Source organism: Rhinatrema bivittatum, chromosome 3 (assembly GCF_901001135.1).
Source record: "Rhinatrema bivittatum chromosome 3, aRhiBiv1.1, whole genome shotgun sequence".
Classification (NCBI taxonomy): Eukaryota; Metazoa; Chordata; class Amphibia; order Gymnophiona; family Rhinatrematidae; genus Rhinatrema; species Rhinatrema bivittatum.
The window spans coordinates 358,625,073-358,640,748 of NC_042617.1; the positions used below are offsets into that span (position 1 = coordinate 358,625,073).

Consider the following 15,676-nt stretch of genomic DNA (forward strand, 5'->3'; position numbering starts at 1 on the left):
TATTAAAAAGAAAATGGAAAGAAATTTTCAAAAATAGGCTACTAGTGTGTGTATGTATTATAAATACTCTGCACTAGATCAAAAGGCAGAATATAAATAACTTTTACATAGACCATTAAACCAGGCTCCCTAATTACTTGACAGTTTGTTAAATATCAAACAAAAATACTTATGAAATACCAAAAAAAGAAAAAAATTCCAATATTTCCATCCTTTAAACTTTGTTTATCCTATATACCAGCAACAGTTCTGCAAGAAACTGAGAGGCACAGATTACCAAACCAATTCCTTCTAGGAAACTCTGAAAAAAAGTATTAGATTTCATTCGCTCATGAATGTATTTTGGGAACACTTTCCGATTAAGCAATTCGTGTTCTTTGAAACAATCATGATATGTTTTTTCCCTGTCAAACCAAGACATGACCAAGGATGTTATCATAGATTCAACCTGCTGATGGATATCTGTAATGAATTTCACAAGATGAAAATATTCGCAATTATGTCATAAGCCTCTTCTCAAAACTGGGTACAACAGACATTTTAGCCTGAACATGATAGGAGATTGTCCGGGCTTAATTTGTAGAGGAATTGCCCAGATCAGAGTTACATAGAAACAGAAATGATGGCAGAAGAAGACCAAACGGTCCATCCAGTCTGCCCAGCAAGTTTTCACTTTTTTTTTTCCCCCATACTTATCTGTTACTCTTGTCCCTTGTAAGTGACTTTTTTGTTCAATTTCCCTTCCACCCCCACCATCGATCTAGTTAGCAATGCTGGAGCTGCATCTAAGTGAAGTATCTAGCTAATTGGTTAGGGGTAGTAACCACCGTCATAGCAAGCTATTCCCACGCATGTTTATCCAGCCTATGCAACTCAGTCCTTGTTGGTTGATGTCCGAATATAAATCATCTTTTCATCATTCCCCCTGCCATTGAAGCAGAGATCTTTTCATCATTCCCCCTGCCGTTGAAGCAGAGAACTATGCTGGATATCATTGAAAGTGAAGTATCAGGCTTATTTAGTTTGGGGTAGTAACTGCTGTATTAAACAAGCTACTCCCCTGCTTTTTTGTGGATGCAAATCCTTTTTTTCCACATTTCCTCTTGCCATTGAAGCATAGAGCAATGTTGGAGTCGCATTAACCGTGTGTATGTTTATTGAATAAGGATATTAATCTCCAGGTAGTAGCTGTCATTCCCGCAAGCCACCCCCCATTGCCTCTTCACTTTCCACCGTTTCTTTTCAGATATAAGAGGCAAAGTAGGGATGTTTTGCTCCAGCCCCTTCCTTCCAGGCAGCCTGCACAGAACGTCAAGCCTGGAGCAAAAAGAGCAGAGAACTGCCACTGTGCTCCCTAATCCAGCCCCTCTCCTATTCTGCAGGAGGAAGTAGGTGGTGGGGGGGTTGATTCTGAGGATACAAAAAAAAGGAATTGATATAGCATAAGTTTAAACTGGTGTTAATTCAAACCCTTTTTGTATGTTACCCAGGGTTTAATTTTTCATAGAATGATCCAGATTAACAATTTGCCACCTTTTTTCCAGGACCTGATGAAACAGAGAAGATCAGCAGTATAACTCAGTTCCGGCTCCCTCATGAAAACTGAGCAGAGCTGGTGGTGGCATGGATTATTTCTGGTCCCCCATTCCCCACAGGAAGCAGAACAGAAAGTGCTGGAGCTGCTAATCGTGAGATGGGAGTAACCACATGGACTTGATTTTTTTCACAATTTCCCCAGCATAATTGAGGAGTCCATAAGGGAGAATAGACAAGGTCTAAGAGACATGAGGGTGAATGCTTGTCAGCCCTACTGCTTCTGCCGCCACTGGGTGTGTCTGCTTCCTAGCCCCATGGCTACTTATTATGCTGACTTCCTGAGCCCTATCACCTCTGCCACTAGTGACCATACTGGAGAAGGGGAGGTGCGAGATGAGAGTGCAGGAGCAGTCTCAGGTAATAGTGGGAGAAGCATGTGTGTGTGTGTATGATGGGGGAGAGAGGGCACACACTGCTACTCCTTTCCTTAAAGAAGCAAAGAGCAGGCCGTGCTTTTGAATTCCAGGTGTACCTGATGTGGGTGCTCACAGGTCTTTAGTCCCTGTTGCAGATATAACTTAAAATCAAAAGAAGTGAAAAGACAGTGAAACACTTGACATGTCACACAAGAAGTCATTATTCTTGTTTTCCTAAGTTGTTTTTAGTTTTGGTCATAGGTAGCTTTATAATTACTAACAAGAACACTATAACATCTTTGCTTTGCTTTCGCTAGACAGGCAGACACCCATGCTAAACAGAAAATGCTGTATTAGCAAAAAGAACTGGACTACAGAAACTATGTTTAGCATCAACAAGGTTATACTGGCACTGTAGTTAGTAGCAAGTCCATAGGTAACATTTGCATACAATGCGAGGATGAATTTACATGCAGAGTGTGAATGTACAGCCATTCAGATTAAAAATCCAATCATTGAAATTTTGACTATTGTGTAAGCTAGTTTCAGGGTTGGAAATGTACAAATGTAAAATTCTATATAATGTCTTACTATCAATAAAATCGTTAAGAGAACGAGTTTTATACTGGTGTTTTGCATAGCACTGCCAGCCTCTCTCTCTCCATCAGAACTTATTATAGTATTTTATAGTATTTAATAGATAATTATTCTCTACAGCTGTTTGCTTTAAGGGGTAGATTTTATAAAGTTGCGCACACGCATACTTTTGTTCGCGCACCAGGTGCGAACAGGAGTACGCGGGATTTCAATAAATACGCGCGTAGCCGCACGTATCCATTAAAATCCGGGGTCGGCGCGTGCAAGGCTGCTCAAAATCGGCAGCCTGCGCACGCCGAGCTGCGCAGCCTGCCTCCATTCCTTCCGAGGCCGCTCCGAAATCGGAGTGGCCTCGGAGGGGACTTTCCTTCGGCCTCCCCCCACCTTCCCCTACCTAACCCACCCCCCCCCCCCGGCCCTATCTACACCCCCCTACCTCTGTCACGAAAGTTACGCCTGCTCAAGGCAGGCGTAACTTGCGCGTGTCGGGCCGGCTGCCGGCGTGCCATGTTCCGGTCCGGGGGCTGATCCGGAGGCCGCGGCCACGCTCCCGGAACACTCCCAGGCCAGAACGCCCGCAGCCCCACCCCCGGATGACGTGCCGGCCGCGTCACGCCCCCCGATGACACGCCAGTCGCGACATGCCCCCCCCCCCCCGAAAAGCCCCGGGACTCACGCTCGCCCCGGGGCTTTGCGCGCGCCGGAAGCCTATGTAAGATAGGCTCGGCGCGCGCGCAGGGGGAGGGTTGGGGTAGGTTTTCGGGGGTTATGCGCGTAACCCTCTGAAAATCTACCCCTAAGTGTCTATGTCAATGAATCACATCATACTCCCATTTCCCTATCCAAGGAGGCTGAAGAAAGCAGGTGGAACACACTAGCCTTTGTTTCATCCCCCAAGGCAGAGAATAGTCTGCTGACTCTGGCTGGAAGAGACAAGATGAGGGAGAGGAGGAGAGTTTCTAGAGAGGGTAATTTTTCAGGGAGGGAGAACAGTGATTATCGGGGAAGCAGTAGTTCAAAGACCGCCAGGGATTGGGGTCAAAGCTTCAAGGGGCTAGGACTTCTGGAGGGGGAATGAGGACTATTGGAGGAATCAAATCAAACTAACTACAATCAAGAACCATTATTTGGGTATTTTATGAATGTTCTTATTGCACTCCACATAGACCCTTGGATATTACGGACTATAAATGTGTAAATTAATAAATCAATCAATCTGTGGTGGGAGAGGGGTGTAAATGGAAGACCAAGAAAATGATTCTCTTTACCCTCTTCCTCTATCCCCAGATCGCACCGGTGCTCAAGGGTGGGGGAAGGACAAGCACTGAAGCACTGGCGTATTACTGGGGTAAGGAGACGGGAGTGTGTTTGTTCCCTCACCCAAGTCACGCCCAGCCCTGGCTCTACTTCCTTCCTCACTCTCACCCCCACCCCACAGTTCTGCTTCCTTTCTGGCTACAAAGCAAGCCCTGGTGCTTGCATACTTCAAAAATTACATTTCTTCCACAACTTGCTTGCTGTATCTCAAAGAGTACCATATAAATTAAATCTACTTTAAAGTATGACATAACATAACAATAATGATGGCAAAGAACAAACAAACAAAGGGTCTATCCAATCTGCCCAGCAATTTGCTTATTGTAATAATTGCCACTCCATGCAAGTTACTTCCATACATTCTGTTAAGCATAGTACATTTTATATAAGCACAAAACGGGAAAAATATTTTCAGAAATTTGTGCTTTCAAATTCACAGTAAAGGGATGATCATAGACTTTGCCAGGAAACAGACAAGGGTACCATAAGAAAATCTGATCCTTAACCAAAGATGATACTGAAAGACATAAGCCTAATAAATAAGGCTGTACAAGTTATGTATTAACTGTAAGATCTAAAATTTATTTTTTAAATTTTTAGCCCTTCTATCCAAATGATATTCGAGGTAGCTTACAGCAATATTCAAATTTTGATAAAAGTTACAATTTTAAGCAATCCGTTAAGAACTCAAGACATAAGGGCATCAGATAAATACTAAACATAAGCAAACAGGAAGTCCTATATTAATTCAAGGACTGATGAAGCAAGAGGGTATGAAATTCGTGTCTCCATTCAAATAAAGAATTTTGGACAACATTGGTGTCTAATCCACTGTTTGCCTATATTAATTCAAGACATGCATCAATTTTAATGGTGGTTCAGAAAACAAAAAAAAACAAAAACAAACATTGTACAGATTACTTACTCATGTTCAGCCACATCTGGCAAATAAGCTGCATCTTCTTGTGATGGGTGGGCCATGAAAACAACATCTAGATTATCAAATGCACCAGCTTCTATAAGGTCAATTTTGCCACCTCCATCTTCTTCAGCAGGTGTCCCTAGAACTGTGATCTAATTAAAAAAAAAAAAAAAAAAGATTAGTACCAATATCAAGGCAAACAGAAAAAAATATCCCCAAAATTAGAGAACAAACAAATGTACACACAAAAAATGCATGCTATGAGTGACATCTTCAATTCTGAAACCAGATCTGATTAAAGTAGTCATAAATCATCATTAAGTTTATTTATTTTCAAAAAGAAATTACAGCCCTCTCCATCAATTCTAAAATACCATCAACCATTGCAATAGGCCAGTTAAAAAGTGAAGGTAGAAGCAAGGGAAGTAGTGACTATTCACCTCCAGTCTCAGAAGAAATGAGCACAATATGGCAATTAGAATTTTTCATTTATAACTGAGAATCCAGTACTGCATCAGCAGTACACACCCTCAGGCCAATGAGATTTAAAGACTCCAGCTTTAGGAAGCAGCTAAGGACATAAACCTGCATCTTGTTCATAGACAAGAAAATATAAAACCAGACAGGCAATAAATTACACTAGCAACCTGGCAATGTTTCATTAAAATAAAAAAAACAAAAAAACAAATATGAATCATTTTTATCAACCAAAGCAGAACTGGGTTCACTCTTCCATTTCAAGAACGTTTACATACAGAATTATATCAAAGAACTTGGATGGCAGTAACAAGTAGATTTAAAAGGGTTATTTTAGTTAAGTAAGAATAAAGGAAAACTGGTTCTTACCTGCTAATTTCCGTTCCTGTAATACCGCAGATCATTCCGGACCAGTGGTTTATACCTCCCTACCAGCAGATGGAGGCAGAGAACAAAACCTTGAGGCACTGCTACATAACCAAGAGAGCCACCTGCAGTCCCTCAGTATTAACCTGTACCCAAGCCAAAGAAATATCACCCCCTAATAGCAGGGTGAACTAGAAACAAGGGTTGGCATACCCCGAACTGAACAGTGTCAATGCCGCAGCCATCTGTGGAACTCAACCAGATTAAAAATTCTCAATATCAAAACTTTTTTTTTTCCTCTTTCTTTTGCAGAATGCAGTAGAAACCCAATCAGGAATCAGTCTTTCAGCAGCCATTCCGGGGTAGGCCTCTGGCATGATCTGCGGTATTACAGGAACGAAAATTTGCAGGTAAGAACCAATTTTCCTTTTCCAGACATACCCAGATCATTCCAGAGCAGTGGGATATACCAAAGCTCCCCTATACTGGGCAGGAACCTGAAAGACCCACTCTAAGAATGTTTTCCCCGAAATTAGCCGGATCCGGAACACACACATCCAGGCAATAATGCCTGGTAAAGTATGGAACGAGGACCAGACAGCTGCCCTACAAATCTGGGGAGAAAGCAACTGACATTCCGCCCAAGAGGTCACTTGCACCCGCACAGAATGCGCTTTCAGACCGATCGGGACAGAGCAGCCCTTGCAAATATAGGCTGAAGAAATTGTGTCTTTTAACCAGTGGACCACAGAAGCCTTCGACACCCTTTCCCTTTTCCTCACTCCACCAAACAAGACAAAAAGGTGGTCTGACCGTTGGAAAGAATTAGTGACCTTCAGATAATGCAACAAGATGCGATGAATTTCCAGGGGGTGAAGGTCCCTGCCCATCATAGGATCCTAAGACCACTCCAGGAAGCCCGGTAATTCCACCATCTGATTAACCTGAAAGGCCGATACCACTTTAGGCAAAAAGGAAAGCACAGTACGCAAGGACATCTTGACGCTGGAGATCTGCAAGAAAGGGTCGTGACACGAAAGGGCCTGAAACTCCGAAATTCATCTGGCGGAGCAAATGGCCACTAGAAAGACCATCTTCAAAGTAAGATTCTTCAGGGTGGCCCGATGTAAAAGCTCAAAGGGTGTGTCACAGAGAACCCTCAATACTTAATTGAGATTCCATTCCGGGCAGACCTTTCTAACTGGAGGCTTTAAATGCTTCACTCCTTTCAGAAAACAAACGACCTCCGGAAGAGGCCAAAGGCTTGCCCTGGACCCTGCCTCGAAGACAGCCCACCGCCAAAACCTGGACCCGCAGCAAACTGTAAATCAGAGCCTTGGATAAACCCTGCTACAGGAAGGACAAATGTGTGGAATGGAAGCAAACGATCCAAACTGTGCTGTGTACACCAGGCCTCAAACACCTTCCAAACCCTGACATAAGCCAGGGAGGTAGCTGGCCGCCTAGTCTGGAGAAGGGTAGCAATCACCAGTTCCGAATATCCCTTCATGCGCAAACATCACCTCTCAAAAGCCAGACACAAGACAAAGGTGATCCTCCTAATCCAAAAATATGGGACCTTGGCGCAGTAAGCCCCGCAGATGAGAAATCGAAGAGGGCTGTCCACCACCAGATGGACAGCCCTCTTCGACTGTTTCATCTGCAGGGATGGTGATACTAGTAGAGCCAGAGTGAACCACGGATGCCGCAGCCACTCCGGCGCTACTAGTACCACCATGCCTGGATGAGCTTCTATGCGTCGTAGTTCCTGCCCTATGAGCGGCCATGGGAGGAAGATATACCGCAGAATCCCCGACCATGGACATACTAGGGCATACAGCCCCACTGCACAGAGCTCCCTTCTGTGACTGAAAAAACGCATCATCTTTGCGCTGGCCTGCACGGCCATGAGGTAGAGTTGAGGAGTTCCCCATCTGACACACATGTGGTTCCATGCCTCCAGGAACAACTCCCACTCCCCGGGATCCAGCTGTTTACAGCTCAAGAAATCCACCTGTACATTGTCGACTCCTACAAAGTGGGAGGTCACGATTCCTTCTAGGTGGCGTTCCGCCCACCCAAAGAGCAGTTGCGCTTCTCATGCCACCACGTGGCTCCTTGTAGGATGATGTAAGCTACTGTTGTTGCATTGTCTTGACAGCATCAGCACCATACAACCCCAGACCAGGGGAAGAAGCACGACCAATGTTCTGTGGACTGCTAGTTTCCAATCGATTGATAGGCCAGGTCTGCTCCGCCAACAACCACAGGCCCTGAGCCGTACGACCCAGACACACTGCTCTCCATCCCTCGAGACTGGCATCCATGGTCACCACCACCCAATCCAAAATCTTGAGGTCCATTCCTCTCTCGAAATTGGTCTTCGACAGCCACCAATCCAGGCTGATCCTGGCCTCCTTCAAAAGGAGAAGCGAAAGAAAAACTGCTCCAACACTGGTTTCCACCGGAATAATAGCACCTTCTGCAGGGGTCACATATGAGCAAAGGCCCACGGAACCAGGTCCAATGTCGATGCCATGGAACCCAAGATCTGCAGATAGTCCAAGACCATTGGTACTGGTAGATTCAGCAGACAGAAAACTTGTTCCTATACCTTTCGTACCCTCTCTGCCGATCAGAACACTCAGCCGCTCAGAGTATCAAAACGGGCTCCTAGATACTGGAGACACTAAGATGGAACCAAGTGGCTCTTCGCCACACTGATCACCCATCCCAAGTCGCTCAGAGTCTGCATCACTCACCACACCGAACGAGCGCAGTCTTCTTCCATCTTCACACAGATGAGCCAATCGTCCAAGTACGGATGGACCAACACTCCTTCCTTCCTCAGGGCCGTGACTACAACCACCATCACCTTTGTGAATGTTCAAGGGGCCATAGCTAAGCCAAAAAGGAGAGCCCAAAACTGAAATGCTGACCCAGCACTTTGAAGCATATAAACTTCTGATGGTCCTTCCGAATGGGAATGTGCAGATAGGCCTTGGTCAGATTAAAGGATGCCAGGGACTCACCTTTGTGGACCGCCGCAAACACTGTATGCAGCATCTCCATCTTGAAATGTGGCACTTGTAGGCTTAAGTTCACCTTCTATAAATCCAAGAAGGGGGCATAAGGTGCCCTCCTTTTTTGGAACCACAAAATAAATGCCCCTGTTCGTTGGGCGGCACCATTTGTTTCGGGAAGAACAGTAAACTTCAGGATGGCTTCTTTGGGAGGCCACGAAAACTCTAAGGCATAACCATCTTTCACTACCTCTAGAACCCATTGGTCAGAGATGATTTTGACCCACTCCTCGTAAAAAAGGAACAGCCTGCCCCCTACCACTGTCAGAAAGGAGTGGGCCAGCCTGGTAACATTGGGACGGCTTGCCAGCACCAGCCCCCTGACCAGCACTACCGCTGGCGGATCTGCCAGAGCCCTGAAAGGACTTCTGGAGACCCAATGGCTGTTTGGAGCCTGAAGAGGAGGCCCCTCTGCCTGACCAAAAACATCTCGACTCGCGAAAATGCGGACGAGATGAATAAGGCTCCTTACTGCCCTTTTCGTCTTTCAACAATTTAAGGCCTTTGATTTCACCATGGACTTCATCAGTTGATCCAGATCTTCTCCAAACTGAAGCTTCCCCATAAAAGGCAGATTACATAACTGAGTCTTGAAGACACGTCCGCCAACCAGTTGCAAAGCCACAGGAGTCGCCACACAGTAACCACCAAGACCATAGTCCTGGCCGTCGGGTGCACGAGGTTATACATTGCATCCGCCACATAAGCGACTCCCGCTTCAAGGTGCACCACCCGATCGGGACATAGCACTCCTGAGGATGTCGGCTCCTGCGGTTTCTGACTCCAGCATAAGCAGGCACGTTGCATCAAGCTGACACCACTTCAAATGCCCTTCCAACTTGCAATCCTGGCCATCCTTCAACGTGGCCAACCCTACTACCAGAATGGTAGGCTTCTTGGTCACCGTGGAGACTGCCGCATCCACCCAAGGTGTTCTCAGACGATCCAAATGCTCGTCCAGCAAGGGATATAGCTTGGACATCGCTCTCTTGACCTTCCAGCCCACTCCCAAGAAATACCACTCCCAGCTAATGAGCTTTTGAATCTTCTTAGGAATGGGAAAAGCACTGGGAGGACCCTACAGACCATCAAGAGCTGGGTTGACGCCCTCGCCGTCCGACTCCTCTGGATCCAACTTGACCCCCAGCTCGTCTAACACCTAGGGAATGAGAAGGCGAACTGCACGAGGGTCATCACCATCCGCCCGGGAAGCCTCCACAGAATCCAGATCATCCTTGGCGGGACCAGGGCCAGGACTCAGACCCACATCCATGTCTACCTCTGGGTCCACCTGCGGCTCATCTAAGTCATCCAGGTCCAGACGAGATCCCATGATCCACGACGCTTGGCTGCACGGCCCAGAGAGCCCACAAACCCTGAGCGTAGTCTTTGGATGACCCAAAGGTTCTTCGAGCACCTGCCTTCTGGGCCCAGAAGGCGTCATGTATCAGCCAAATAAACTCTGGGGAACAGCCTCCCGGACCCTCCAAAGCTTGCTCAGCGCTACTTAATGGAGACTTCTCCCCCTCCTCCCCGCACTGCAGGAGAAAGAGGGGATTCAGCATCACCGCGATCTCCCACGGGAGCAGCAGGTGGGGAACACCCCCTCATTGACCCCTGCTGCAGACACCCCCCCCGATTGGGAGGCCCTCCTGAGCTTGGACCCCTTGGAGGAGAGCCCCTCTCCCCCAAGGCACAACCTGTGCACAGGGAGAGGGGACTCAGGCAGGTGGACCAGGTACCACAGGCCTTGCAGCCACGCTGCTGCACAAAGTGGACCTCACTACATGGTGGCCGAGCCGCCTGGAAGCGCTGCCGTGAAACAACCATCGGAGCATGGGAGAAAGATCGAGACGGACAGGCAGAGTGCGCGAAACATGGGTCTACAGAAAAAAAAACACGGCGCACTGACATCACTCGAACCCAATCGGGAGAAGGCTCCTGCACCTGCCCACACTGCTCCCACAGCTCCGGAGGCCGTCCACCCCCACTACAGCCCCCCAGGCCGGTTATCCCGGACTGGAAACTTTCCACAGCCTCCGCAGAAACAAATACAGGCTTTTTTTTTTTTGATTAGCTTTACCCACAAAGAAAAAGAAGCAAAAATCCCCAGCGGGTATACTTCCCTGGAGAGTCCAGAGGCGGGTAGGAGGGGACCTCGGGGTGCTGAGAGTGAGCCAGTATCCAACCCCCCCATTCACCAGGCTCGACCTATGGGATGGCCCGCCAATCAGAACCTGGCACCTCAGAGAGCTGCACCACTTCACAAACTTGCAAGTCAGTCAGGACTGCAGGTTTGCACCTCCTCCATCTGCTGGAGACAGAGAAATACTGAGGAACTGCAGGTGGCACTCTCCTTATGTAACCATTCCTCAAGGTTTTGTTCTCTGCCTCCGTCTGCTGGTAGGAAGGTATAAATCACTGGTCTGGAATGATCTGGGTATGTCCAGGAACCATAATATGGAAGATCAGGTTTCTAAATATTGCAGAGTAATAGACTGTGTGGGTCTGTTGACATGAAAACTTTCCTCCTGCCTTAATGCTAGAGACCAAAACAGTGTCACCACCACCTAAGTAAATCGGTTGTAACGGGGTTCTTGGCAAGTTCCCCACCTTCACTGCAGCAGGAGGCTCCTGCAGAGTCTGCAAAGCTGCCCTCAGCCCCAGAGCAGCGGCGGCCCCGACCTCCGCGATCAGGTTGTGCCCACAAGCGTGGCCGATCCCGGGCAGCGCATCGTACTCGCACAGGAAGCCCACGTTCACCGGCGGCGGCTGCCCCCGCTCCGCGCCGTCCGCCGGCCCCCACTCCGCCCGGAAGGCGGTGGGCAGCTTGTAGTGAGGCTGCACGGTCCAGCCGGCCTCCTGCTCCGAGAAGAAGCGGGTGAGGGCGTCGTGCGCCTGCCGCTCCTCGTACGCCAGCTCGGGGTGGCTCCAGATCTGGCAGCTCAGGGCGGCCAGCCTCTCGGCCGCCTGCTGGATGCCCTCGGCCGCTCTCTGCTTGCAGCGCTCCAACTCCTCGGAGCCCGGCGCGCGCGGATTCTGCTCCGGACCCATGGCACCGTCGAGGGGGGGGGGGGGGGGGGGGTCGGCGAATGAAGGCTGGAGCCGAACTTCACCCAGGAGCTTGTTACGGAAGCCCGCGACTCAATTCGTCCAGGGAGCTGTCAAAAGTCAGCACAGCCTAGGGAGACCACCAATGGTCCACCGTCACCTCAAGTCCCCCAGTGGGCTCGTCTAACAACCGGCAGCCGGCTACCCTTCGCCCTCGTGGCTGTAAGGATCTCACGGTCCACTACAGACGCACTTTGTCCCTTTCTCTCGACTGCAGTCCCCCCCTCCGCCTCCTTATTTACTCTGTTGCATCCAGGGAAATGTAGTCCCTTCCTTCGCAGCATTCGCTGGGTTCCCAAGATAGCGACCCTACCGCTGGCACTCTGAATCCCATCAAACACCTCAGCTTGTTGATTTAATTTCAGGTTGGTGAGCTTCAGGTTTTTTTTTTCTATCTCACTGGTGTTTGATCGTTCAGGTTTACATGAAAGCGGTTTCACAATCGCGAGCCTGAATATAGCAGCAATTGAAGGGGTGGTGGTCACGAGCCTTTATAACTGAAAAACAACTCGTTGCTTGAGGACTGGGATCTCATATACCCAGTTGGCTTTAAATACAAATGGTTATTAATGATATGGTTACAGCTGTTGTAGCAAGCTACTATAAACCAGGTTCCTGCCCCCATGAGCTTCTTGGATAATAGAAGGACTAGGGGGCACTCCATGAAGTTAGCATGGGGCACATTTAAAACTAATCGGAGAAAGTTCTTTTTCATGCAATGCACAATTAAACTCTGGAATTTGTTGCCAGGGGATGTGGTTAGTGTAGTTAGTGTAGCTGGGTTTAAACAAGGTTTGGATAAGTTCTTGGAGGAGAAGTCCATTACCTGCTATTAATCAAGTTGACATAGAAAATAGCCACTGCTATTACTAGCATTAGTAGCGTGGGATATACTTAGTTTTTGGGTACTTGCCAGGTTCTTGTAGCCTGGATTTGCCACTGTTGGAAACGGGATGCTGGGCTTAATGGACCCTTGGTCTGACCCAGTATGGCAATTTCTTATGTTCTTATGTGTTGGAATCTTACAGTGTAGACTGAGCTGCGTCCAGTGCCAGTGTAAGGATGTCCAGCCACCCTAGGTAATGATCTCTCTCTCCCCCAATCCCCTCATTATCACTGATCTCACCTACCTCTGCGTCAAACATGACGCCCTCACATTGAACTACAGCGCCCCGCCCCATTCTGGCACCCTAGGCGGCCACCTAATATGTCCCACCAGCTCTGGCTACGTCTGGATCTGAGTGATGTGTTTTGGACTTGCCAAAAAGAGTTTTTCAACCCTGCAGAGACTACAAACTGCTGTAGCCAAGGTGAAAGAATATAAAAATACTTCAAAACAATTGTGTGCTCTCCTATTAATGACAAATATTGTGCAAGTACCAGCATCCAGCACTTACAGTGTTAACAAGTTGGAAAAAGGCAATATTGTTTAGCCTTCCCAGAGAACAGCACTACATAGCCAGCAGAGGAGGAGGAAGGAAGCCAAAGGAATGCTGAGAGAATTTAAGGAAGAAAAGGTGCAAATTGGCTGGCTCTGTCTGGGTGTGAGGGGCAGGAGGGCCAGGAGTTGGAGCTGGGAGCCAGGAAGAAAGGATTGCATCTGGGGGGACTCACGAGGAGGAGAGAGGAGAGTTCAGCCGCCCAGCTGCTTGATATTATCCCGCCGGGGATTTCCTTTGAAGGACTGACTCGCTGCGAACCAGCTGGAGCTGGTAAGCCCATCTTGGTGGGCGGAGCCAGGTGACGTCATCAGCGGCCGACTGCCGCTTTAAAATCGAAGGCAGTGCGACCGAGAACCGGGGGACTCACGAGGAGGAGAGAGGAGAGTTCAGCCGCCCAGCTGCTTGATATTATCCCGCCGGGGATTTCCTTTGAAGGACTGACTCGCTGCGAACCAGCTGGAGCTGGTAAGCCCATCTTGGTGGGCGGAGCCAGGTGACGTCATCAGCGGCCGACTGCCGCTTTAAAATCGAAGGCAGTGTGGCGCGCAGCTGCCGCCGGCGCGCCGCCTAAGCCGGGCGCGCGGCTTTGTCAGGTACCTTTTAATTATTGTATGTTAAAACTTAGGTATTTCTTTCATAGCAGCTGGGATAATTGAATTGGTTATATTTGTCACCTCTTACTACCCATATGATGGGAAGAAAGAGGAAGGCAAAAATTTATTCGTCATCACCAATATCAATTAGGGGCCCAATGGACAATCATGTCTCACGACAGATTGAAACGCCAAATGAGGACAGTGAGGGAGCAACTTCTACTGCTTCTCTCAGTCCTGGCGAGGGACCATCATTACCACCCCAACCTCCAGTAAATCCCTTATTTGATAATATAAATTCACAGATTCTAAAGTTCCCTACAGGGGTGCAGTTGGTGGATTCAAACACCTCTTGTCAGGAAGGTTTATTAACAACATTACAAGAATCAGTGAAGGATAAAGATGAAACACTTTTGGGAGACAACAGGCTATTTCAACAGCCTGTAGAAATTCCCAAGAGTGTGTCTATGCTGGATTTATGGAGAATGATATCTAAGCTAGACACGAATGTTTCGCAAATAAATGCTTCCTTAACCTCAATTGTTAATTCGAATAGAATTAAAATTGATGAGCAGGATAAAAGAATTGTAGAGTTGGAAAAAACATCAGGAATACTATCTGGGAAAGTGCAATTGTTACAAGATACAGAAACTATTCATATTAGGGACAGCCTTGCTACCCATAAAGAATTGGAAACTATAGAAAACATGCTAAGAAAGAAAAATCTACGTATTATAAACTTCCCAAAGACTAGGTTACTATCTCCATTTGAGATGTTTAAAAAGTATTTAAAAGAAGTATTATTATATGCGGATGATAGTATCCCTCAGATATCTAAGATCTTCTATTTGGATAAAACCAGAAGAGGGAATAGGGATAGTATACAAAACGTAGAGCAGACTGACATAGAAACCCTGGGGGTATCCACTTTCCTGGAAGAGTCAGTTGACGTGATACATAATAGATCAACTCTCTTTGTAACATTTGTCCAGGAATTGGATAAAGATAAAATCTTTACTGCTTTTTTTAAGAACAAGGATATAGCTTTTTGTGGACAGAGGATCTTGATATTTCCTGATGTCTCTAGACCTACACAGGTAAGACGGAGACATTTTCTATCCCTGAAAAGTAAACTGGTAGCAATGGGTGCAAGTTTCTTCTTGAAATATCCATGTTATTGTATGGTTACATTTCAAGGGAAAAAGTTTAGTTTTATAGATCCTCTTCAGTTGGAAACTTTTTTGTCAGATAGAAATCAAGGTAATGGTAATGTAAATGGTACATAAAGAATGAACACTCTCCTCAATCCATGTGAAAATATGGTAACATAATAATTATTTTTAATATGTTGCGTGATTATTATGTCTTTTTAGTTTAAAACCCCCCCACATTATGGGTGATTATGTAATATATATGTTATGATATATTTTTTTGTGAAGTAATAATGACATGATCAATGTAATATTGCCTTTATCTATGTTTAAAATCATGGAAAATTTAATAAACTATAAATAAATAAAAAAAAAAAAAAAAAAGAAAGGATTGCATCTGACAGCCCTGCAATCGGTTCTTCTCTTGAAGAGCTAATTATCAAGAGGGAAAGACAGAAGTCGGTGCTCTGAGGAAATAGACAGCTGATCTTGCTTCATAGCCAAGCTACATGTAAAACCCCAACAAGGGACAAAGGAGTCAGATACTGAGAGACTTCCTTTCCAGAGATATCCAGGAGCACATGGCTGGATCACCCCCCTAAGAGACTGAGTTAAGAAATCTAAACTTTGCACAGAGAGTATGTTAGCAGAGGAGAGAGAAGGTT

General features: G+C 46.9%; 1 protein-coding gene across 1 annotated transcript in view; it reads right to left on the reverse strand.

Moving 5' to 3' along the window:
* PM20D2 (peptidase M20 domain containing 2) overlaps window positions 1-12,048 on the reverse strand; it is a 72,447-nt gene extending 60,399 nt beyond the window's left edge. Inside the window, exons 1-2 of the mRNA XM_029595424.1 lie at window positions 11,328-12,048; window positions 4,792-4,940 (exon numbers count right to left, since the gene is read on the reverse strand). Coding sequence (XP_029451284.1) covers window positions 4,792-4,940; window positions 11,328-11,768 — 590 coding nt within the window. The 5' untranslated portion in view covers window positions 11,769-12,048. The remainder of the gene's footprint in view (window positions 1-4,791; window positions 4,941-11,327) is intronic.
* Between the last annotated feature and the right edge of the window lie 3,628 nt (window positions 12,049-15,676).